Genomic DNA, 26,785 nt, shown 5'->3' on the forward strand with positions numbered 1-26,785 from the left:
CTAGGATGAGTTGAAATAAGATGAGAAATCAGAGCTGATCAGGAAGTGTAAAATATTAAGGTAGGTCATAGAGAAAATTTCAGTGCTTTATGCATAAATTAAAATGTGTCTTTTAAAAAAGGTTTCCAGAGGACTGGCTATATGGAAAGACAGTATATTAAGAGGGAACATCCAAAAGTACATTCTAAAACATAAATAAGCATTATGTCTGTGTACAAGGACTCTAAGAGATTTTACTTATGGGTTTTTTTTATATTTACAAAATTTTGGGATTGGGAGTTTTATAACAGATAACTAAGGCCTTTTTAATGTGAAAAAAAAATATGTGAATGTACTTTAAAAGGTTTCTTGGGAAAAATGGAGACTTGTAATAACCAAATACTCAGAATTCACGTTTATTTTCTATCTTCTATTCAAACACTTTGTTTTTAGATATACTAAACTGGGAATGGTGAGAGTGCTTAAAGACCATTTATTGCAGCAAGTATTCAATGCAGGGCCTGTGAGAGACATTCTCTCACACTATCCATGGCCCACACACCCCCTGCCTCCTGACAATGATGGCATTCTCCAGCCACTGCCACATGAAAGGAATGGATTCTCTTCCTCAGGTGTGCTGGGGGAAACCAGAGAACCAATGATCTATCTATCTAACCCTTCATTTCACAAATGTAAGCCTGAGTCGCAGATCAATCAAACGTCTTGACTGGGGTCTCCTTCGGCAACAGTCATACACACAGTAATTCTGCCTTCCCACTCATTCCGCCTTACCCAACAGGCTCGGATAATACAATGACTGAGGGAGAGCTGTCAGAACAGTTAGAGCCTGAACAACAAATGCTGAGGTTCTCAAGCCTGAGACCGGTTGGATAGACAAGAGCGCCCTCTGTTTGAGAGGTCTCCTTTCAAATGGAGAACGAATTCGTGGCAACGCACCCTCGTCAGCTTTTATTTTACTACCGGTAAATTTGATCAAGAGATGCTCAAATCTTACCTTTCCCCACACTCCCCACATACTCACCTTCAATCTTTTGACACTCAGTTACTGTAGATAGGAGTTTACATCCTAATAGTACATACACCCTAGGCTCTAGTGGTTCAAAATGAACAAAAGCCCTGCTGTACTCCTGTCCTAACCAACAACCCTTAAAGTCCCAGCAAAGTACACGCAGCCTCTGCACGCAGGGCAGACATGTGGTTCAAGATGTCGGTGCTGGGCACTAAACACACGGACCGACAGCAGACCGCGGTTTTCTGCAGCGGTGGAGCTCACAAAAGAGGTACTGTGAAAACAGGAACTCGCAGACCTGACTCCTCCTCCTTCCAAGCCCTTTCTTTGTACACAGAAGAAGGACCATACCTTAACTCCGAATCTGTCCTGTCACAACTGAGCCATGGAGAACACAAACAGTGGGAGGAAAGCCAAGTTCATCTTCAAATTCATGTGCCCTTCCCTCTGACAGCCGCATCTTTACAAGTGCCTCCGTGCCTAAGTAACTTCCCAGCGCCTCAAACCACCGTTCTAGGCAAGCTGAGTGACAGCGGAGCTGGCCCAGTCACCAGCATGCTCTGTGAACAGGCCCCGCCCCCAACTTTAAATCAAAACACAGGAAGCTCCCCAGGGCCAATCACGCCCAGAGGCTGAAAGATCACTGGGCTAATTCCCTCCAGGAAAGCAGCACAGATCTTTAGGATGTTTGCTCAGTGATACAGTTCCTCTAGCTGGGAAAACTTGGTAACTACAAGGGGATTCGATTTTAAATGCCGTTTTCCATTCTGAAATCTAATGAAATGTATTTTTAAAAAACATCTGACTAGGCTTGGTTCCTGAGCTATTATTTTATTTCTCATATTTTAATCTTTATTTTTGGATTTTAAGCCTTTCCCGAGGATTAAGCAAGGGCCCCATCTCTTCCTCAGAGTGATCGGGGCAGATAACTTAGTTTTCCAAGTCACATTTCTACCCTCTGCAAACTGAAAACTTGAGATGAGGTGAACTGAAAAGGCTGTGCTCTGTGTGTTTCAGCAGATGGCTTCTAGCCACCCTCATGGCATAAGCCACCACTCCTCAGTCTCTTTAGCCTCTCCTCTCTGTGACACTCCACAGAAACACAGTGAAAAGTACACTCCCCTTCTGCCCAGGGTGTCACATCATTTGCTGAAGCAAATACACAATTCAGGCTTTAAGTGAACTCAGGACCATCAGGCTGCTTCTTTCCTGCCTTCCAGGGGGATACAGTTTTCTCTTGTGAGGGCAACCCTTACGCAGATGGAAGACTTCTTAATACATAACACATAATAATGTAAGATGCTACTAATTAGTATACATCACGGTACCTAAAAATCTCTGAGTTTTCATCTAACAAAAATTCCCGAAAATAACCAAGACTCTTAGGGCTAAGTAGGGAGATAGCCATATAGGCATGAGAAGCTGAACTCAGACACCCAGCTCTTACATAAAGCAGGCACAGCACAAGATGGGGGGAGGGCAATCCTGGATCTCACTGGCCCGCCCGCCTAGCTGAATTACTTAGCTCCAGATTCAGTAAGAGATCCTGTCTCAAAAATAAACTAATGAACGAATAAACAAGTGCACAAATAAGACAGAAAACACAAGAGGATGGAAAATGACACTGACCTCTGGCCTCCACACATATACAACATGCACATGTACACACACATCACACTACATATGCATGCATACGCACAATTAATAATACTTTCAGTAAGAATAGTAAGTCTTAAGGCCTTTTTTAGAAAATATGACAATAATGTTACCTTTGTCAAAATTACCTGACCCTCTATTCATAGGTATGAAAACATGAAGGAATCAGTTTCACCTATTTCAGAAGAGTGGCTAAAATGTAAGCCATTAGTAAGAATCACTGACAAAACACAAGAGTCTGACCCTACCATTCAGCATCTGACTTCATAACTCAGGATGACAAACTCCAGAGAAATGGTTTATTTTTAAGGACAAAATGAACAGGAACAGCAAACAGCTTTTGTGGAATATCTGCATGAAGAGACCTCTGACCCCACCCCTGCTTCAGCACTTTCTTCCTTTAAGGAGAGAGAAATTTACAGGGCACCTTGAAGCAAGTCTCTCTTGCTCTAAAATACAATGAATTCAACCACTGCCCCCCATTCTCCAAAGTGTACCACACAGCCTTCATTTACTGAAAGCCATTCTTTCAAGACTTAGGTTGTTTTGTTTTGGATATGAATGCTTCACATGAATACATAGCATATATTTGTATCTAATTATAGATACATACATATATATCACTTAAATCTGTGTATCAAACTAAGAGACTTTCAGAAGGGTTCTGCCATTTAAAATGATGAGGCATGTCCTATCTACACACAGAACGAGTCATGATTTCCTATCGTACTCACATGCTTTGGGTCTTTGGAGTCCAGGCTATCTATGGCTAGTTGCAGGTTGCTGATCTCCTCCTGCTTTTCGGCTGTTTCTTTCCTTTGCTTTTCCATCTGCATTTCTAGATCCAGAGCCTCCTGGCGCAATTTGTTTAGAAGTTGAATTCTATCACTCAACTGCTTGAGAAGAAGGTCCTTCTCTGCTTCTGAAATCTAATTCTCCCCAAACCCCAGCATGTAATTAACAAAGGAGCAACAATTTATAAGTTAACATCTATAATTTAAAACATGTTTCATATCCTAGAAAATGAGTAAAATAAGAGATGTGGCTGTGGTGGTTTGAATGAAAATGGTTCCTATAGGCTCATATATCTGAATGCTTGATCTCCAGTTGTGTGGGAAGAATAAAGGTTTGGCATTGCTGGAGGAGGTGTACCACTGGGGGCACGCTCTGAGGTTTCAGAAGCTCAAGCCATTCCCAGTTAGCTCACTGTCCTTGTGTTGTACCGCAAGATGTCATCTCTCAGCCACTGCTCCAGCACCATGCCTGCGTGCCTGCTGCCACAAAGGTCATGGACTCTAGCCCTCTGGAACCCCGAGCCCCCAAATTAAACAATTAATTAATTAATCTTGTTTTTTCAAGACAGGGTTTCTCTGTGTAACAATCCTGACCATCCTGGAACTCTCTTTGTAGACCACACTGGCCTTGAACTCACAGAGATCCACCTGTCTCTGCCTCCCGAGTGCTGGGATTAAAGGTGTGCATCAGCACTACAGCAATTTTACAGGAAGGAAAATAGCATCACAGAAAACTCGGGTATCTTGCTCAAGGTCACATTAGGAGGTTATAGAACCAAGACTATGTGTGACTTTAGACAATTTTACTATTGTATTACAGTTTAAATAAGGACATAGTATACCAGTGAGTTCCGAGGATTGACACAGTAGCAATAAATTTATATTCATCTACTACTTCCAACAATTTTTTTTTTCTTTTTGGTTTTTCAAGACAGGGTTTCTTTGTGTAGTCTTGGCCATCCTAGAACTAGTTTTGTAGACCAGGGAGGTTGGTCTCAAACTCACAGAGATCTGCCTGACTCTGCCTCCCAAATGCTGGGATTAAGGGTGTGGGCCACCACCACCTGTCTACTTTAAAAAATTTTTAATATAGAGATTTATACAAAGTAGCAATGCTTTTCAGAAGTGTAGGATTGAGGATGGACCACACCTTTAATCCCAGCACTTGGGAAGTGGGTGCAGGAGGAAGAATAAGTAGTTCAAGGTTATCCCCAGCTACATAGCCATTTCCAGGCCACCCTGGGCTACATGAGACCCTGTATTAAAAAAAAAAAATCCAAAATACATTAAAAATATTTTTTAACCTATGCAATTACATCATGGATTTGAACTGCATGAAACACTTGGCAATTGCTGAAGGTAGTTTTTGGTCGAGTGTCCCCCACCTGACTCACAACCTTGCGTCTGACAATGTTCATGCCCCAGCAGAGGTGTTCTTTGGTTCTTAACCTAAGTCCCAGGTGAAGAGGCTTCATCAGAAGAGATGAGTCAGGGAGCAACACAGTATAGGAGACCGAATACATGTTCTTGTGAGAATTTTTAATATTACTTTTACTATTTTAATTATTTGTGTATCTGTATGTGAGTTTGTGTGTGTGAGGGCAGATACCCACGAAGGACAGAAGTGCTAGATCCCTCTGGAGTTGTGAGCTGCCTAACATGGATGTGGGAACTGAACTCTGGTCCTCTGGAAGAGCAGTAATTGATCTTAACTACTGACCCATCTCTCAGTCTCTGTTTGTGTCAATTTTAAGTAATTTATTTCTATACATTTTATGAAATGTTAATAGGATGTTATCATGAATGACATGCTTTAACCATATTCAACTCTAAGTTTCCAACAATTAATTTAAAAATGGTTTTTATGACTATATATCCCTGGCTGGTCTGGAACTCACTCTGTAGACCAAGTGGGTCTCAAACTCAGAGATCTTCCTACCTCTGCCTCCCGAGTGCTGGGACTAATGGCATGTGCCACCACTGCTGAAATTCTATAGGTAGGAAGCAAACCCAGTAAAAATTATTTTTTTAGCTATGCTTCCACATACCTTTTTCTGTTGTACAGCTTCTTCTAGCTGCTTTAACTCTTGAGTAGCCCGTAATATTTTCTGTTCCGCTGTTTCTATTTCGTGATGGAGCTCCGACAGTCGCATTTGTGCTGCAAATTTAAAACAATTCTCCTATACACACAAGAAAAACGCTGACTTCTCAAGTTCTTACTACGTTTCCCTTCTCTGCAGTGAGCTCCACCCTCGCTAAGTTGTCCCACTGCAGAACAAGGAAATCATTACTTATGATGGCTTCCATCTCTATTCAGCTCCAGTCTACAAAACTATAATTGATCCTTTTATTTGTATACTTCTTAACGTGAGAAGGACTTGATTTCTCTTGCCACTGTGAACTGTTTTAAGAGAACAGAACTTCATTGCAAAGTAGGTACTTTACATGTTACTAAGTCATAATTCACCCAGGATATTAATAATAACACCACTACCATCACCTTTGTTACAGATTAAATGCTTTATGATGGGATTCAGTATCAAGAAGTTCACCATTTGGAGCTGGGCATGGTGGTGCATGCCTTTAATCCCAGCACTCAGAGGCAGAGCAGGGGGATCTCTGTGAGTCTGAGGGCAGCCTGATCTACATGGTGAGTTTCAGGACAGCCAGAACCATAGAGAGATCCTGTCTCGAAAAAAAAAAAAAAAAAAAAAAATTGAAACCCAAGTAGTTCGTTGTGGGAGGGCTGGAGCTGGATTTGAGGAAGGGCACTTGTCCAGTATGTGCACAAGGCCTTAGGCTTGTTTCCTGGCACCGATGAAGAAAAGAGAAGGAAAGGAAATAAAGAAAAGGGAAGAGAAAGAAGGAAGGAAGGAAGGAAGGAAGGAAGGAAGGAAGGAAGGAAGGAAGGAAGGAAAAGAAAGAAGGAAGGAAGGAAGGAAGGAAGGAAGGAAGGAAGGAAGGAAAAGAAAGAAGGAAGGAAGGAAGGAAGAGAAACAAGGAAGGAAGGAAGGAAGGAAGGAAGGAAGGAAGGAAGGAAGGAAGGAAGGAAGGAAGGAAGGAAAAGAAAGAAGGAAGGAAGGAAGGAAGGAAGGAAGGAAGGAAGGAAAAGAAAGAAGGAAGGAAGGAAGGAAGGAAGGAAGGAAGGAAGGAAGGAAGGAAGGAAAAGAAAGAAGGAAGGAAGGAAGAGAAACAAGGAAGGAAGGAAGGAAGGAAGGAAGGAAGGAAGGAAGGAAGGAAGGAAGGAAGGAAGGAAGGAAAAGAAAGAAGGAAGGAAGGAAGGAAGAGAAACAAGGAAGGAAGGAAGGAAGGAAGGAAGGAAGGAAGGAAGGAAGGAAGGAAGGAAGGAAAAGAAAGAAGGAAGGAAGGAAGGAAGGAAGGAAGGAAGGAAGGAAGGAAGGAAGGAAGGAAAAGAAAGAAGGAAGGAAGGAAGGAAGGAAGGAAGGAAGGAAGGAAAAGAAAGAAGGAAGGAAGGAAGGAAGAGAAACAAGGAAGGAAGGAAGGAAGGAAGGAAGGAAGGAAGGAAGGAAGGAAGGAAGGAAAAGAAAGAAGGAAGGAAGGAAGGAAGAGAAACAAGGAAGGAAGGAAGGAAGGAAGGAAGGAAGGAAGGAAGGAAGGAAGGAAGGAAGGAAGGAAGGAAGGAAAAGAAAGAAGGAAGGAAGGAAGGAAGGAAGGAAGGAAGGAAGGAAGGAAAAGAAAGAAAGAAAGAAGGAAGGAAGGAAGAGAAAGAAAGAAGGAAGGAAGGAAGGAAAGAAAGAAGGAAGGAAGGAAGGAAAGAAAGGACGATAAACTTTCCTTCGAGGGGACCTCAAATCAGCTACTTTCTACCATAGATTTCATTCTACCCTTTCCCTTGCTCACGCTTCATCCTCTCACAAAACCCTCCTGAAGCCAGTTTATACACACATCTCATTTATTTCTGCTTTCTCCTGCGAAAGCTTCCCATAAAATACATGTAAAAAAAGAAATCAGAGTCCACCTGGACTCCTATGTAACTATCAGCTAAGCAAGAATGTGCTGATAATCTGATTAGTGGGAGCCCCACAGTGGACCAGGAGTCCACAAGGTGCACAGACTCCAGTCAGGGTTCCCTTTCTTCCAAATCCACACAGCCAGTGACTAAGTGGATTCAGAGCTAACCCTGGCAGAGAACCTTTAGTACCTCTTGGCTTAACCTCTTCCTGTACTGGCTTACCAGGAGTGGCAAGATCCCTTGAATTAAACTGGGGGCTGCACACAGGGTTGAGGAAACAGACTGCAGGGCATGTCAGGAAGAGTCAGAGGCCGGCCTGACTTCTAAGCCTAAGGAGAGTGCTCTTCTCCAGTACTGGAAGGCTTTTGCCCTCATGGTTCTTTACCTGCTTCAGTGATTATTAACTATATCTCTAAATGATTAGTTTCAGTGCCTGTTGGCAGAATCCAATTTACATACTTCCCTCCCCAGACAGGTGTTCACTATGTAAGAGGTCTGGCTGACCTGGATCTTACTCTGTAGACCAGGCTGTCCTTGAACTCACAGAGATCTGCCTGCCTCTGCCTCCCCAGTGCTGGGATTAAAGACATATACCATCACCACCTAGCCAGACTCTTATTAGATTGATTCCTTAACATGCTGCCATCAATTACTGTCAGAAATCTCATTCTCAACTACAACAGGAATCATCTAAAAAGCGGGCTCAATTATCACTACTTAGGCTTTAGACTTTTCATGTAAATAATAAGTACCACCAATGTTCAACTAAAACTTATAAGATAAAAATCAGTCTGCATATCCTGTTAGTTTATGCCTGTCCGTCTGTATGCATGCATTACTTCTCGTAGTGCTAGACACTGAACCAAAGACTTGCACATGCCAGGCAAATGTCCATGGAGCCACATCCCCAGTCTCATATTTTTTAAGAACTTAAGAATAACTTTGTTTAACCTGCACTTATTTTTTTTTCTGTGTCTTCCAACTGTACATCCGGTGATGCATGGGCTCTCAGGGGCACGTGCTCATGTCTAAGCTGTCCTCCTGACGTCATCTTCTGGATCTGAACTGCCTGGGCATCGCTGACAATGTAAGTCTCAGTGGCAAACATGTTTCTCTTGTATCTGGATTTGCCAATATAAGGGCTTTCATCTGGGGATTTGTCAATTTCAGCATACTAAAAGCAAGCATAGCAATAGGTTTATAGATTAAGAAGCAACCCAACATTATTCATCTTATTGGTGGCAAATATATCACAGAATTACTTATATTTATATTAATCTTATATGTCTAGAAGCTAAAAGATAGAATGTTATTCTTTATCCTTTTTCATATAGCAAAAAGGAACTAGAACTAAAAACGGTCTCAAAAGGATTCTCTCTACTAACAAGCTGAGAATAACTAAAGACTACCCACGGCTATACAACTCCTTAATATTGTTTCAACTTTCAGTCAAAAGCCTGTGTGTATTATGTTGCTTCCTGACCAATATAAGTAAGATCCCAATCTAATACATTTTAATATTAACATTTTAAAACCTAAACATGATACTGTTGGAATTACTGGTCTTGGACATTTGGCAGTTCCTTGTTTCTATGGCATTTTTACTAGTAATGGCTGCCTGGTGCTGGCTCTAGAGAGCAGTGGGCAAGCCATTTGAGGAGGCGACCACTCGGGTGCTGAAGCACCCGCATTCAAAGTATACCTTGAACTGACCCACACCCAGAGTAAGGTAACAGTGGCCAAGACGACTGCTTTCAATGAGAGACGTGGCTATAAGCAAGGATCTCCTTGGAATGTTTATCTTCTTAAAACACTACTTTAACTCCATGAGGCAAATAACACACACTCAACCAAAACACAGTTTACTTTGGTGATATCCTTACATCAAGAAAATGGAGTGTGACTGGTGGGCTGGCTCAGCAGGCACAGGCACTTGTGGCAAAGGCACCTGCTGCCAAGGCTGACCACCTGAGTTCAATCTCTGGGACCCACACGGTGGACGCCAAGAAGTAACTCCCAAACTGTCTAACCTCCACACGCATGCCCTCCCTATACACACAAACACAAACGCGTATTTAAAAAGAGAACTGAGTGATTAAAATCCCTCCCATCCTGGCTTTAATTTAGAGTGCTAAAAAAATATAAACTTACCTCTGATGGATAATAATTTAGTGGCTCAAACTTAGCATCAATTTTATAAAAGGCCAGTTCCTGCTCCAACTCATACTGCTTTTGACATGCTCGAGTTAGTTCCATTGTTTTCTGTTTTAGCTATTGGTCAATATAAGATGAATCAATATCAGTTAGTTAGCATGACCCTATAATGATACAGGTAGTTCTCACTATAGCTACACCAAATAGCACAACACTGAGACTATTTTATCTCAATCCTATATCATGAAAAAATGAAACACAGAATTATCATTTTAGAAGAGGTCACATAAAAGATCTTTGAAGTTTGTACGCTATTTTCAGGATATAGTGAGTCAAGTTTTAAAAAGCAATTTAGGTTGTTTCATCTACACATAAAAATAAATACCAGCCATTTTGTAGTACTTGCTTCCTGGTTTCCCAATTATTAGCACTAATTTATTGAACTTAACTCTTTGCTTACTCTTCCATTTTAATGATTGCTTCAATTCATGGAGAGACATTTTACAGAGGAGGAGAAAGATTGGCTTTAGTCAATGACTCTTAGCTGTGAGTGTTCAGTACGTGTGTGTGTGTGTGTGTGTGTGTGTGTGTGTGTGTGTGTGTGTGTGTGTGTGTCTCACTGTGTTTCCCAGGAATCTGCTATGCAGCCCAGGCAGGCAGTGTGTGATCTTTCTGTCTTAGCCTCTTGAACACGAGATTACAGGCATGTGCCTCCATGCTGGGCCAGAACATTACTCTGTAGCAGAGGTAAGGAACGTAAATAAGCTCAATCAGATGCAAATATGTGGCATCAGTCATTTTTAATACAGTAACTTTAATTACAACCATTTGGTTACTCTTGGAAGATTTTGGAGTGAGAGAAAAATGTAAGGATAATCTAACCTAATTTTCTGAATTTTTTCAGATTGATGACCTGCCTTGCCACAGGTTACCAGACTACCAAACTAATCCTTTGAGTTCAGTTCAAAGGTTTACTAAGTGACTTTTTTTTTCTTTTTCTTTTCTTTTTTCTTTTTTTTTTGGGGGGGCAGGCATTCTGAGAATTGATTTCAAACAGAAAAGCATGCAGAAATATTTCATGAATATCAAAATATAAGTTGAAAACAAGAAAGCATACACATGAACATTTTACAAGACCAGGAAATCAAAATCGTGCATGAGTTAGCGTGCAGTCACCTCCTGAGTACCATTAAAGGAGTAACACCGATCTTTAGCTCTCTCTGCGAGCCAGACATTGTGTGGTTTACATTACTACCTCATCCAGGCTGCACAACCCACTCTGAGGTGATAAAAGCTGCTCGGAGAGGTTATTCCACTTGCCCAGCTGAGTAGCTGGTTGAAAAGGTAAAGTACAAAGCTGTGTGACCCAGTTTCAAGTCTAACGCGGTCTACTGTGCTAAGCTGCCTTCAGGGTCCTCTTGCAGGCTCTCTAGCACATTGCCCACATTGATGTTTCCAGTGAACGATCAAGAGACCGAGCCTCAGAGATACAATTCACAATCAATAGCATCGACTTAGGTTCAGGTTTGTTCCCAAAGCAAACTGACAACGGGGCCAAAACAAAACAGGGCAAAGACTGCTGGAAGCCCGAATAAGCCTGGACCACTTCTACACTACTCTGTGCTTTCAAAGTGCTTTTCTGTTTCCCATAGTTCTAGATCTACTTAGATGATGATAAGCCCTCAGCAAACATCTGGAAGCAGAAGTGCATACATGGGGGCAACACAGGCCAAGGGAAGTAGTAGGCCAGTAGTATATTGGCTATGGGGAATCAAGAAATGACTGCAGTTAACACACTACAAACAGAAACAATAATACACATTTCCTCTCACATTCAAATTTGCTCTCCTGTATCCAAAGTCATTTACAACATTATTACACAAACACATTCCCAAAGAGGCTAACCAGTTTCAAAACTTAAAATGTAAACAAGCATATCATACAAGTTACCATGCAACATCACAGAAAACAGTGCATTCAGTCCTGAAGGAACTACCTGAAAGAAGAATAAAGACCCAGCAGAAAAAGGCCTGCAAGAGACCAAGAGAAGGAAGGGCTAAGAGAAGCAGCAGACAGACACACATTACCTGCAGCACACTGGAGAGAGGAAGGCTCTGCAGCCCCTAGCATTTGTCTTGATGGCTCACCACCGATGGTGTCAGTCCTGGTGTCACGCTTACTCTAACGCACGGTGTCACTGAGTGTAAATTTACCACCTTACATTCCTTAGCTGCTTTACTTGAAGTTATTCTCACATTTAGAACCTTACCAAATCCTCACAAGGCCATGAAGTGGCGGGACAAGTAAATGTTCCATTTAAACAACAAGAACACTCAAAGGTCAGGGTTAAATACCTTGCAAAATGACCAGGAGGAAGTTGGGTTAGTATTTGCAGATGGTGGAGATAGGGGCCCACTACAGTTTAGATAACCATCAAAACAACTTTGTTTTATAAAGGAACTAGTTTAGTACACAAACAATCACTTAATAAAATTGCACACTGTTATATAATTGGAGTGATATTATCATCACATATCTTTCAAGAGACAAAGGGAAATGTAAGCTCTCTAAAGACCTAGAATTCTACTTCTAAATATACAGTAGTACTTTGAGATAACATGAGACAAAATAATGAAATGGGTAATTTAAAAGGAAAGACAAAATGATCAATTAATATTCACTCCTCCAGCAGTTAAATAATATAAAAATAAACTAAGAAGATTCCATTTTTTCTCTCTAATAAGTTCACAACAATAAACCCAGTTAGACCCCTTTACTCATTGCTATGGAAAACACAAATTAGTAATAAGCTTTTTTAAGTGGACATTGGCATATGTGAGTGTGTGGTGTGTTTGTGTGTGTGTGTGTGTGTGTGTGTGGTGTGTGTTTGTGTGTGTATGCGAGTATGTGGTGTGAATGTATGTGTGTGTGTGTGTGTGTGTTATGTTATGTTAACAACTTGTAGGGCTGGCTGTCATCTTCTACCATGTACATTCCAGAGACTGAACTCAGGTCTGTATACTCAGTGGCAGGCACCTTGACCTGCTGAGTTATCCTGCTGGTCTCATTTATCAAAACTTAAAAAGAAATTTGCACAGTAATTGTCCTTGATGTGATTTATGCTAAAGAAATATTACTGTGAGTATGTCACACACACACACACACACACACACACACACACACACACACACACACACACTCAATTTCTATGTGGTACTATTTCCAAGAGCAAAAACAGCTATCTAAATATCTATCTGCAGAATTGGCTAAATTATGGAGGAGCCATTCAATGGAACAAAAACCGCAGACTTTTAGAATACTGAGGAAGATTTATATATACGTTATTTTTTAACTGGGAGAGCTTTGACTGTGTTATTAAAGATAAAATGCAGTATCTATCTATATTGTCTATAGATACATATACATTAAAAAGATTCCTTTTTAAAATATTCACAAAATTATTCCAGTATATAATGTACTTATTACATATGTAATACAGAAACATGAAAACAAAAAGGCTACACATTAACATCTGGGGGAGTGAAATAGAAGAAAGACTTCATTTCCACATGCTTATATTTCAATGATCTGAATTTGTTAAAACAAATATATTAATTATGTATGAAAAGGTTTTAAAAATGTTAACAATAAAAATAGTATGCTTGCAGAAGAGCATGACTTGTAATAAAAATACAGAAGAAAGAACAAAACTGTTGACAGTTTATAAAACACCTAAGGTGTAACATTATAACAAACAATAGGAAAACAAGGGACTGGCAGGATGGCCCAGTGGGTAAAGGCACTTGCCCTCAAATCTTATGATTTGAGGTTGGTCCCTGGGGTTCACACAGGGCAAGGAGAGAACTAAAAACTGTTAAGTTGTCCTCTGACCTCCACATGTGCACACACCAAGTGTGTGTGTGTGTGTGTGTGTGTGTGTGTGTGTGTGTGTGTGTGTGTGTGTGTAAATTTACAAAATCATATTGTCTGTGTTGAAAGGCCTTTCTTGGCCAGGTGGTGGTGCACTTGGGAGGCAGAGACAGACTGATCTCTGTGAGTTCGAGGCCAGCCTGGTCTATAAAGAGAATTCAAAGTTGGCCAGGACTACACAGAGAAACCCTGTAGGAGTGAGGGGGTGAGAGGGAGGTGGTGGTAGGGCCTGGGGAAGGCCTTTCTTGAAGCACCAAGCACACAGTTAATATTTGTTTATTTTAGGACAGTAGGTATATTCTGATTTTTGTAGTATAGTTCAAGACTCATCAGATTCACTACTAAATGAAAACATGTCTCTGCTAGGTCTTAAATTTACCTCACAAGGCCTGACTTATATAATTACAGCTCTAACTCTTCTTGTGTGAGACAGCGGCAACTGGTAGAGCCCCCTGAGCTGCCTCCAGCCTGGACAACTAGCTCCCTGACCCTCTCCAGACCTCTCAGTTAGGCACCTTCTCAAATATTTGTCCAAACTCTCCTACATTTTAATGTTTTTCTCCACATTTCAACTATAAAGTAAATTATGTAAAAGTTAGACTTTACAGAGATACATAAAGGTCACCTTGGAAATTTCCTAGATGGTTAATCTTCAGAAACAACTCCTGTTAATCTTCTGCTATTTTCCCCCAGAAGACCAATGTGTATCTTTCCATGCAGGATCATGACGGATTCACCATTCTCACCACTTGGAATTTTTCACATAGTAAAATATGCCCAGCACCCTTCCATGTATATACTGTCTCGCTTCATTTTATTAGGAGCTTATTATAAGTTATTCAACCACATGGATACCCAATGATGGATATTTTAGTTATTTGAAATTTTGCTAATGTAAAGCATGTCATATCTGGGTGTGTGTGTGTGTGTGTGTGTGTGTGTGTGTGTGAACACGGGCTTACTTTTACACATTACTGCTACCATTTCTACAGAAAAGGAGTCTCCATGACATAGGGTACATATGGTTAACCTTTGGATAACTCTGCCAGCTTCTAAACATTTGACAATATACAGTCTTATCTATGAAGCTATTTTAAACACCTCCTAACCAGTGTGACCCAGTGTGAAGTATCATGTTCCCTTCATGCTGGACACCATACCTCACACCTTTGGGTAGCATATCACAGTCAACTACAATACCCAAAGCCTTTGGCCACCTTCCCGATGCTCCAGTCAGGATGTTGTGTTTTAATGTAAGCCTCTCTACCTGTGTAGCACAGACTCACCAACTTGTTTTTTGTGCTGAGGTCACTTTCTAGCTCTTCACAGCTCTGTTTCTGCAACATGGCTTCTTCTTTTAAGGACTTGTTTAGCTTATCTTGATTTTTAATTTCTTCAAGAAACTTTGTTTGTTTGTTCTTAAGCTCTTCTGTTTCCACCATCTTCTTTTCCAGGGCTTTTTCCAGTCTTTCGACCTCTTCTGCGAATAAAAATGTAATAGGAACAGAGTGTGCTTCTCAGAGCAACAGCGGAAGAGGTCTAAGAACATGCAACACAACTTTGAAAATTATACACCATGGGCTTTCAGGAAAAAGAGGACCACCTTGGATCTGGATCTGACGTAAGAAAGTAGTAATTGGAGGGGATCTTTATTATAATTATTACTTGTGTGACACACACACAGGAAGCCATGATGTGGCACGGAAGTCACAGGGCAGCTCAGTGGAACTGGTTGGTCTCTTCCACCTGTTTGTGGTTTTCAGGATGGGACTCAAGTTAGCAGGCTTGCTCAGAAGTGCTTCCTCACTAAGCTATGCCATGGTGTGAAACTGCCATCTCTGTAGGTCAAAGTAGACGCATGCCAATTTCAGACTCAATTTCCCCTTCAGACTAACAGAGGCCGGCTTCTCAACATTCTAAAATGGTCATTTTGCACCTTCCTTTCTCCTCAGACTTCCCATACTCCAGCCAGTCTTTCTCAGCTGAGCTTCACATTTCATTAAGGGAATGCCCTTATTTTCCTACTCCAAACAACAAAAGCACCAACATCTACACATTCTTCTCTTCTTAATGGAGAATGTGTCCTTCTTACCAAAGGATGATCAGTGATCTCTGTCTCTCAAATTCTAATCTCATGGTCCTCATTTTTATGAACTAAAAGAATCAAGGTGTGATTCGTCTCTCCTGATCTTAGAAACACTATTTCATCACTACAAACTTCGAGGTTGAATAGCATTTTGTTTCTTCCCATTTCCTGGCCTTGAAGCTATTGGTGAACGTTTAGTCTCGGATCTTTTCTTTACCTTTAAACCTAAAAATCACAATTATTAAGTATTAGAAGAGTGAAGCTGTTATAGGAATTTCAGGTCTTTGCTCAAACACCTTCCTCCCATTCTTTAATCTGTTCACATCTATCATTAACTCCCATTCCTCTTGGATAGCTCTAGGCAAGAACACCAAACCAATTCAAAGAAATTCTTTTTGTCTGTTTGTTTGTTCTGTTTTTTGAGTTTCTCTGTGCAGCCCCAGCCATCCTGGAGCAGGCTGGCCTCAAACTCAGAGATCTGCCTGCCTCTCCTCCCTACTGCTGGGATTAGGTGTGCGCCCCACTGCCCAGTCCAAAGCCATTCTAAAGCCATCGCTGTGCCTGTCTCCCTCGTGTGTCAGCCATTCACCATGGCGACCACTGTTCTCTTGAACAAGTTTCTGGGCTTTTGAAACGATTTCCTGTCCTCTGACCTTGCTAGCCTGTCATTTACTGTTTTCTTGGCTGTCTGCTCACCAGTCTTCCTCTTCTCACACCTTAGACACACACACACACACACACACACACACACACACACACACACACACACACATTCAGGAGATCATTTTCGAGGCAGGGAACTTTTGGTACATAGTATATGCTCAACAGATACTTGCTTAATTAACCAATTTATGGTGCCATTTTCTAGGTAAATTTTAGTAGGATTGTAAGGTTTATAAATTAATCCTTGTTTAAAAAACAAGTCAGATGCAGTAATATGTACCTTTGACAGTGAGTGTTTGTGGGTTTATTGGAGGTGGGCAGGAATGCACACCTACGGACATGGCCTAAGTGTGCAGATCAGAGAACAACTTGTAGGAGTCGGTTCACTCCTTCCTTACCCTCTGAGCTGAGACTATAGAGACAAGTTCCTTCCTCAGTCAACCCAGAGGGCTACTGGCTCTTTTTTTTTTTTTAAAGATTTATTTATTTATTATGTATACAGTGTTCTGTCTGCACATATCCCTGCAGGCCAGAAGAGAGCATCAGATCTCACTATAGATGGCTGTGAGCCACCATGTGGTTGCTGGGAACTGAACTCAGGACCTCTGGAATAATAGCCAGTGAGCTAAACCGCTGAGCCATCTCTCCAGCCCCCAGTCAGGTTCTTAAGTATCACCTTACCTAAACTGAATCTCTCGAAAGCCTCTTGTCTGTCCTGGGTGGTCACTGGCTGACCTTCCAAACTTTCCAGGGAACGAAGGTGGAAAACGGTAAACTGGAGGTAATGAGGAAGGCCCACAACCGGATTCTCAAGGAGGACTAGAGAAGTCAAATCTTGTAGTGGTTTCAACTTGCTTACATCCTGGAGCTGAAATGGTACAATAGCAGCATTGGAATAATTTACTTTAAAATCATAAACTAACAAAGAAAGTAACAAATCAGAGGATTGCTTTTAGCATGTCCAGAAACCTATTTAAAAACCTACTGCCTCAAATTAGCAAGGTAAGAAAGGGACAGAAAAGGAGTATATGAGCACCGGTATATCAGGCAGTAATATTTGTTTTCCTTTGTGGCTCCTCACAAAACCCATGCTGTAAGTGTTACCTGACTTTTACAGGTCAAGGACTCAAGATTCAAAGATATGACTTGCTTGGAACCTAGTGACATTGAACAAACTGGGGGCTTCAATCTAAGTCTGTATTATTCTAAACTAATGTCTTTATTTTGTATTGATCAAATAAGCATGAAATGAACCACGATGAAGGATTCTGGTAAATTTTGAGGTAACAATTATAACTGATGGTTAAAAAAAAAACCTACAAAAATATGTATAGATACCAATATTCTTTGAAGCTTCTTGTTTATTCTAAGGACTTATGTAGGTTGAGAAACACTATCTTAAACAGCTTGTACAAGTATATATTTCTCCTAAATAAACATATATTACCCTTAGTAATGCCAATTCCAAACATACAGATGAGAAAATGATATATGATTACATTTAATAAATACTGAACAGTTTTCCTGTTACTCAGCAGACACTGGGTATGACCTAAAATCAAGAACTGAGAAATACTTAGGGTCAATTTTTGATCCCTGGTTATTTCTTCCTATGGGCCTGTGATTTTCAGGAGCACGAGGTAACATATAAGAATGGTGTAAGGCTTGGACTCTGAGGCTCTTGAGCTGCTGCAGTAAAATCGTCTCCTTCCCAGATCTTTATAAAAATGGAAGAAGGGAAGATACTTGCCGAGTGTGGCAGAGCATGCCCGTGGCAGCAACGTGTGGACATGAAGGCGTGAGAGCTGTAAGTCTGAGTTGTGCTTGACTTACAGAGAAAGACGTCAGCACAAGCTCAGTGTAATAACAAACAAGAAAGATCATCAACAGTAAGATGAACAAATGGTGCCTGTTCTAATGCGTCTTCACATTTAAGGAATAACGAACACACCTAAGTCACTCATTCTCTGAACGTTCCTCTCATTTCTCCTGGGTCTCTTGACACCTCCGTAAAGAGGCCACACAGAATTATTTTCTCTAGTTTAAACAGTTCATAGAAATCAAAGGACTCCAAGGTACATTAGAGCAGCCTTGGCCCGTAGCTGGTCATGCCTTTCCATTTTTAGTCTAACAATTTAAGTTATGTCATGATTGTTTCAGTTCTAACACCCAGTGTAACACCAATTAGGTGCCACATTTATTCATTAGGTGTTCAGAAGGCATTTTCTAACTCAACATAAGTTAATTTAAAATAGGTATGTATTACACTGGAAGCACATATTACACTGGAAGCACGGCACTAGGCAACAAGGCTAAAAGAAGGTGCAATGAAATGATGGATATAAAATACTAAGATCAATTCTTGGTTATTATGGAACCTTTGCAAAATGAGATCAGTCTATGTTTCATTACAGTCAAGAATCCTAGGTTATATCTGAATTTAGCATCTGGTCAATCAAACAAGGATGTTAAAAGAAATATCATACTTTAAAAACAACTTAAGGTTTCTAAATATTTTTTCCCAATAAATAAAAAAATTTGAATAAAAAAGTTTTTAGGAAAATAAAAGGGACTAACTGGAGGAGGAAGGGGCCTAAAAAGAGAGGGCACTGGCCTAAGGGATCATGTTCAATATAAAACATGAACATGGCAGAGTTTACAATTCAAATAACCTAAGTTTTAGAAAAAAATAAATCTTGCTACTTTGAATACTTACCGATGATACCTTATTGCCTTTTAGATTGAGGACTCGCAACGATTTCAACTTCTTTGCGAACCACACTGGAATATGCTCGATTTCATTGCCTGCTAGGTTTAGCTTTTGCAGATTACACATGTTTTCTAGTCCTTCAATCTTGCTGGAAACCAGAGTACAAAAATCACACTTAGTACATAAAATGACTAAGTTCTTTCACAGTAGTTTACAGTAAAGAGCATCAGCTTCACGAAGCTGCTTTTCATAATTCCAATTGATTAACTTTTTCCTGAATGACAACTAAAGAAAGTGGCCAAAGTCAAACTTCCCCACAGAGCTGAACTGCGGCCCTACTCGCCTTCCCGTACTGGAAGATCTCCTAACAGGAAAGGAGAGTGCCCATGGCCGCACCCTGGAGAGAGCAGCACTCACCAGCACACTGCTGAGACGCAGTGCTGTCCGGGGTCCACAACAACTACACTGGCCTCACCAAAGATGAGCTCTACCAGCAGCACATGCGGCACATTCTAAAATGACACCGTGTTTACAAATATATGCACTGCAATGAGAACACTTAACTAAAACACTTGCCATTCCTCCCACTAGACTTTCATTGATAGCATATCCTTTACATTACCAGCAATTTAGTTGTCAATTTAATTCCCTAGTGAATTTACTATACTGACCAAATATTCCTGAGCTTCTCTGTTTTCATGAAATTATTTTCATTAGATCAATTCTTCTGAAAGTTTTCATATTGTGAACTTGATTTGCCAAGTTTTTTTTACATTTCATTTTTGTCTTAATTAGAACTTCTCATTATTACAGTTGTTTTCTCCCCACCCCCAACTTTTTAAAATTGTATGTTTATATATGTTTTGCCTACATGAATTTGTCCATGCAGCAGGTGTGTGCAGTGCCCACGGAGGCCAGAAGAGGGTGTAGGATTCCTCTGACACTGGGGTTACAGTCTGGAGCCACCACATGGCTGCTGGGAACAGAGCCCGTGTGCTCTGCACTGCTGAGCCATCTCTCCAGCCTGTTTTCATTTACTGACCACTGTATTTAAGAAGTCTAAGTCGGGGGAAAAAGTGTTTAAAGATTTCCACGATTTCCTGATTCATCTTCCCCGTTACAGTTTTCTATACCTAGCTTTAGTCATCACTAGGTTTTACATTTATTTCTCCCAGTAGTTGTATATTTGTATGTGAATCTGAATTAGAAATGAGATGTACAGTGTTATTTCTTATAACAATGAGCAAAGAACATGAAGATAAATACACAGGATCAAGTTATTTGGAATATCTTCCAGATCAAAATGCCATTCTCTTACATAAACATTATTATATAATAAGGCAAGGAATCACAGAAAACATCTAGACAAAGTTACTGCTAAAAATATAATTAAAAGTTGGTACAAAAATATATCTGCTTTAATAATGCTAAGTAAAATACTATCCTCTAGTTAAGTAATGCTGACATATGAAGACAGATGGGAAGCTCCAGCACAATCCTTCAGTGCAGTCTTTCAATGACCTGGACGCCCTTAGTCTACCGCTGACAGGAAGACCCTGCAAGGCTACCTAAAGGAGCAGTCACTCACCTGATTTTGTTATATGATAAGTTGAGTTCACGTAATCTTAGCAGCTTGTCCATTTTCTCAATCTTTGCTATGAGATTATAGCTGAGATTCAGTACTTCAAGTTTAACACACTTTTCCAAATTTTCGATGTACTAATTGGAAATAAATGGTAAATACTTTATACAAGAGATTCCTTGACAGAACACACTAAGGGAGGCGCATTAGAGGCTGCGATGATCAGTGAATGCTAACAGCTTTCCTAGACCTCTACTGCTTTCCCTGACCGAGTAGAAAGGTTCTGCCAATACTCTCCCTGACCCTCAGCAGTGCCCATGCAGTAAGCAGCACAGACTACTCAACAAGAACTCTCCACCACCGTTACTCTTTACAAACTGCACTATTTAACGGCCTTTCCCCTTCTCAGTTTAAAGGCAGCCACTTTACAATCGATATGCATCACATGGCTAATATCAATGAAGTGGGATCCATTGCAGCAAGGCTATGGCAGTGGCCTAGACACCCCCCACCCCCCACTCCCCACCCACCCCCCACCCCCACCCCCACCCCGCTGCACAGTTTGTATGCGCCATGTTCACGTTTCTCCTATTATCAGCAAGGCACACTGCACTACAGCAGGGTTTCTATTGAGCCTTCCTCTTAGGCCCTCATTCATCACGAGTATACTCACAAGAATTGTCTACATTTCTTTGCCTGCCTTCCCTGTTACTGCTATTGTACTGGTAAGGCAATAAATTTCCAGCACATCGCAGCCTCTCTATTACCATCCATTCAGCAAATATTTATCAAACGTGGATTATGTGCCAGGAGCTGTTCTATGTACATGAAATATAGTGGCAAGTAAGGAAATAGGGTTTCTTGACTTTACTGGCATATAAACATCAAACAAGATTGTCAGACAGAAAATTCAAAGAAGACAATAAGGAAAACATCGTGATAGGATGACACAAACTGGGCGCTAACTAAGTATCTGTTGAATGAAGAGGAGAAGGTGCCTGTCTAAAAGTGGGTAGTAAGAGAAGCCTCGCAGAGGAAGTACATCCAGCACAGACTCAATAACACAGTCATTTGTGTGTACACCCTGGAACACAGAATACTAGGCCAACTTAAAAATAAAAACCGCCAGCAAGGGTCTGGAGGGACGGCTCTGCAGGTAAGAACACTTGCTGCCCTAGAAAAGGACCCACGTTTGATTCTCAGTACCCACATGGTTACTACAACCATCTGTAACTCTAGTTCCAGGGGATCCAGTGCCCTCTTCTAGCCTCTGTAGGCACGAGGCATGCACAAGGTGCACAGACATACATGCAGGACACACACATACACACACACACACACACACACACACAAAAAAAAAAAAAAAAATCTTAAAAACAAAACTCTGCAGAGGCCTTTTTAAGAATGGCCCGGTGGGTTTGAGAAGGCATGACCTCTGTTCTCCTCTCTGGCTAGTCTGCATCACTTTTACCATCCTTCTCCGCAGCCTCCATGCCTCATGCTCTCGGTCTTTTCCAATACAACAGATCCTTCAGGCTTCCACACTGGCTTTGCCTCCCCAACCCAAACTCCCTGATTCTCCCTAATCTCACACTCAACCCTGGACACTTTCACACCAAACTCTAAAATCCTAGATTACCAGCTAAGCTTATTTACCTGTTTCCATCTCCTTAGACTGACATATCTGGTGCATATAAGAGCTACGAGCAACTACAAACTGATTTGATATTTCATTTCTACAACTCTAAAACTACCGCAGGTTTCCTTCTCTTCCATAACTATATAACTGAAACCTGAGTGTATTCTATTTAAATCTTCAAATGAAACATAAAACATTCACTAAGATAAGAGTCGCACGGCTCAGTGAACCACTGTTAAGAGGCTGATGTGTATGCGCTCAGGTTCTTCTATTCCTTCCTGGCCATACATACAGCAAACAGAATTTTTAAAATAGCTTGAGATTATACTAAATAAACCACTTTTAGAATTTGATTTCCACTGAAACTAATATGAAGAAAAAAGAAGAAACTATTGTGTTGGTTCAGATGGGACTGGCCCCATACACGCACATATTTCAAGCTACGTCCCCAACTGATGGGCTATCAGGGAAGGGTTAGGAAGCGTGACCTTGCTGGAGGAGCTGTGTCACTGCTGCCACGGGGATAACGGACTGACCTCTGAAACCGTAAGCAAGCCCATAGTTAAACGTTTTCTTTTGTAAGAGATGTCTTAGTCTCTTTACAGCAACAGAACCCTGACTAAGACATGTTAACACAGGATTCTAAATCACTTTAGAAAATTGACACATTAGTTCATGGTATATTGCACTATAATTTATTTAGCCAATCTTATGAGACGTTTAGGCATTTCTAAATTTTCTAATCTAAATAGTACTTAATAAGCATCGCTGTAGTGGCATTTTGGTATAGATGTTCAAATCGTGTTCCTAGAATAGGTATAATAGAGCAGGAGAACTTCTGGGTGCTGAGTGTAAACTCAGCGAGTACAAACCAAGTTACTGACCAGAGAACAAGCACACTACCTGCTCTCCGTGCTCACACACACACACACACACACACACACAAAGAATATCCCTTCTCAGACCTCCGGGACAGTGAAAGCTTTCAAAACTTGACCACTGGCTGTACAAAACATACAGTGCTACCAAACCATTGTTTTATTTGACAGTAGTGAACCAACGGGTCAGGTCTCAGGTTATTAGCGGTCCTTGACACCACATTTTGAACTGCCTGCTCACATTCTTTGCAAATCTCCCGTCTCTGTCACTGAGTCGGAGGACATCTTCTGCGTTGCACAAATGGTGCTGTAAAACGTGCTGCCCACACTCACTGCCAGACCTGTCTGCCTTTGGCCATTCACAAAGCGGTCTTTAAAATCTTCAGGAAGCTGAATCTATAGCACCTTCCTTTATGGTAGTATGCTAGTGTTTATTGAGGAGGAAAACAACAGTCTCATTTTCTTTTGAAGCATTTCTTTGTATGTTTTGCTTTCCCTGAGTTCTTTCCCTCTGCGCTTAATGTTTGGATGCAAGCATTTTTTAATTAAAAATTAAGCTTTACATAGCCAGACATGGTGGCACACACCTTTAATCCCAGCACTCGGGAGGCAGGGGCAGGAGGATCTCTGTGAGTTCGAGGCCAGCCTGGGTTACAGAGCAAGTTCCAGGACAGCCAGAACTACATAGTGAGATCCTGTCTCAATAAAGGAAAATAAAATAAAATAAAATAAAAACAAAAAAAGAAATTAAGCTATTACAATGTGCTTACGTAACACAGTCTGAGATAAAGTAGTAAATGCTCCAGAGCAAGGAGAGCAAACATTTTCTATAAAAAGCCAGCTAGTACATACTTTTGATTCTGTGGGCCACATCTAAACTCGATTATTAGAGTGTGTAACTAGCTGTAGACAGCATGTAAACAACTTAGTGTGGCTGAGTACCAATACAATTATTTACAGAAACAGTAAAGGGGCTTTCCAGTTGCTTCTCTAGAGTCAGTGAAGTATAGAATACTGGACAAAGGCACTAAGATATGGAGATATCACACTTCTGACAGAGAACTCCGCTGCAAACAACACAGCGAAAGCTCTGCTGCCAGTTAGGTAAGAAGATGACACCCCCACTGAAAACAAGAGGGCACAGAACTCTGGCTCCTCCTGTCTGTCCTCCCTCTTTTCTGGCTGCCAGGAAGGAGCTGGGCAGCTTTGCTCTGCATGTCTCTCTGCTGTATTTTGCTTCACAATAGGCCCCCCAAATACCAGAGCCAAACAACTATGAACTGAGATCTCTAAAACCAAAACAAAATAAAATGAACCAAAATAATAATTACCCCCACAATACATAATATAAACAAACTGTTCCAGCTTAAAAAGCAATATAATGCTGCCAGTACATGGTTTTTAAAAGTCCCAGTAGTGAATAGACATTTCCTAAACACAAACACTATAAATCTGAAACGAAAACTTGATTTTGCCAAAGCAATACTTGCTAAAAGTTTTCACTGAAGGGTGCTGGAGAGATGGCTCAGCAGTTAAAAGTGCCTGTACTGCTGGTGCAGAGGACCTGAGTTCAATTTCTAGCACCTATATCAAGTAGTTCACAAATACCCACAGCTCCAGCTCCAAGGGATTCAATGCCTCTGACCTCCTGCACTCATGTGTGCAAACACACAAAACTAAAATTAAATTTTAAAAAATAATTGAAGGAAAAAATAAAAGACATTCTTAAAAAAAAAATTCTGGCAGGTTTAAGACATAAAAAAATGAAATCAATGTTTATGTTTAGAAATTGCCGGAAACCTACCCTAAATTTCTTGCCACCATCTTTAGAAAGTGAAAGGTTCAGAGAATGTACCAGGGTCAAATTGTCTTGTTTAGTGATTTTTTTGATGAGGGCCTCTGTAATATACCGGACTCCTACATATGAATCCGCTCCTGAAATCCAAAAATAGGTCATTATCAGTAAGAAGGTATAAATATCATAAAATACAAATCACTTTTACACTATACTTAAGGAAATTTTAATCTATGTAGATGTACAGAGTATCTGGCTAGTTGTAATCACAGTACCTTAATATGTCAATTTATATCACTTCACTATCATGATGAAAACAGTTACAGTTTGGGCTTTGTGATAAATGTAATTTGTATAAACCTTTGAAGAAAAATTATTAATGTTCACATTCTATAAAAAACTGTTTGATCAAGAGAAACGGCTCATTAGTTAAGAGCACTGGCTGCTTTTCAGAGGACATGGGTTTGATCCCAGCACCTACACAGCAGCTCACAAAGGGATCTAATACTCTCATCTGGCCTCCAAGGGCACCAGGCATACAAGTAGTGCATTGGTACACATGCAGGCAAAACATGCACATACAAAAATAAATATTTTAAATTATTTTTCTCAATATCCTGCAACTAATATATAAAACCATCAGGTCAGCAGAGGTTGACGGGATTTCAAGACCTAGTAAAGAATAAAGCATTTCTAAAAACAGGAACTAGCACAGCAGAAAGTTTTTAAGAAAAAAAAAAAAAAAGACTTGAAATGCTGGGGGGACATGTGCATGGTCCCTCAGTGGAAATCAGTGCTCTCACGGAGAGGCAGTTTGGAAACCAGCAGACTGAAGAGGCGAGCATGGCTAAGCACATTTCTACCTTGAAAGCACTCCTCTCTCAGGTAAGGAGTATGTCCAACCCCACCTAAACAAAGAGGGTGGAATATTCCTAGGAAGAGCTTGAAAGAACTCAACAAGAAATCCAACCTCCTCTTCTAGAAACTCCCCACCCCTGACGCCTTCACAGACATCTCTTTCCTCACCCAAAGCCACAGTCCTCTCCCCATTCACACAGTCTGTACCAGTTAAAACAGCACTTCAAGTTAGTTCAGGAGGGTGTTACATCCGGGTCCTACATCTAAGCTCAGTACTTCCCATTTCTACTTACGTGTGAGAGCAGACACATTTTTAGCAGTACCTTTATGGTGTTGGGAGTCCAAAGGCATGGTGTTTTCCTCTGTAAGCTCAGCCTGTACAGACCACTGTCCGCCAGCATGAAAAGGTGGAGTCTCAGACCCAATTAAAGGTGAAAGTGACCTGGATCGCATACTGGACATAAGAGGTGATGGCCCAGAAAAATGAGATGACAGTGGCATCTTTGCTTTGGAGAGCTTTTGTTCAGAACCTTTCTTCATTGCCAGCAAGAATAAAACCAGGTGGCCATCAAAACCTGTAAGAGTTTTCAATGTATTTAATAATGTTAACTCTCTGCAGTTATTAAGAGTATTAGATTACCTCTAGAGCTCTAAGACCATAAGGCTGTGAACTCAAAGGCTATGGAGACTTGGCCCATACTTCTCTAAACTATGGAACGGGTGTTGTCTTAAATGCTCAGGTCGGAGTCTTTCTTGTTACTTCTTTTCTCGGTTTATCAGCCCGAACTTTTCCCAGTCCTTCCCATACAGGGTCACATATGGGAATACATGACAACCAATACTTGTAAGCACCCTTTCCTCCCATAGACCGGTCTGTGACAGCATGTTCTATTGGCTTCCTTCTGTCTTTCTGGCTACTCCATAGCCTCCTTTGCTGGATCATGATCCTCTACTCAGCCCAAATGCCAGTACTCCTCTAAGTTTCCCTTTTGTCCCCTTTAAATGTCACCTTGGACGATCCAACACATACCTTCAGCTCTCAAATACACAGTTAAGTT

General features: G+C 40.9%; 1 protein-coding gene across 17 annotated transcripts in view; it reads right to left on the minus strand.

Moving 5' to 3' along the window:
* The window catches only part of Cntrl (centriolin), an 89,011-nt gene that overhangs the window by 56,784 nt on the left and 5,442 nt on the right, over nucleotides 1-26,785 (minus strand). For 14 of the 17 annotated variants that reach the window (XR_013050391.1, XR_013050390.1, XR_013050389.1 and 11 more), the window contains exons 2-11: nucleotides 26,051-26,302; nucleotides 24,879-25,009; nucleotides 20,564-20,694; nucleotides 18,982-19,123; nucleotides 16,947-17,133; nucleotides 14,803-14,996; nucleotides 9,584-9,703; nucleotides 8,384-8,606; nucleotides 5,508-5,617; nucleotides 3,400-3,594 (exon numbers count right to left, since the gene is read on the minus strand). Coding sequence is in view for 12 of the 17 variants with exons in the window: in XM_076568802.1 (XP_076424917.1) it covers nucleotides 3,400-3,594; nucleotides 5,508-5,617; nucleotides 8,384-8,606; nucleotides 9,584-9,703; nucleotides 14,803-14,996; nucleotides 16,947-17,133; nucleotides 18,982-19,123; nucleotides 20,564-20,694; nucleotides 24,879-25,009; nucleotides 26,051-26,267 (1,650 nt within the window). In the remaining 5 variants the exon portion in view is untranslated. Of the gene's footprint in view, nucleotides 1-1,360; nucleotides 1,512-3,399; nucleotides 3,595-5,507; nucleotides 5,618-8,383; nucleotides 8,607-9,583; nucleotides 9,704-14,802; nucleotides 14,997-16,946; nucleotides 17,134-18,981; nucleotides 19,124-20,563; nucleotides 20,695-24,878; nucleotides 25,010-26,050; nucleotides 26,303-26,785 lie in introns of those variants that run through there. The other 3 variants (XM_076568806.1, XM_076568808.1, XM_076568807.1) reach the window with 3 other exon arrangements.

This window comes from Peromyscus maniculatus, chromosome 4, assembly GCF_049852395.1.
Source record: "Peromyscus maniculatus bairdii isolate BWxNUB_F1_BW_parent chromosome 4, HU_Pman_BW_mat_3.1, whole genome shotgun sequence".
Taxonomy (NCBI): Eukaryota; Metazoa; Chordata; class Mammalia; order Rodentia; family Cricetidae; genus Peromyscus; species Peromyscus maniculatus.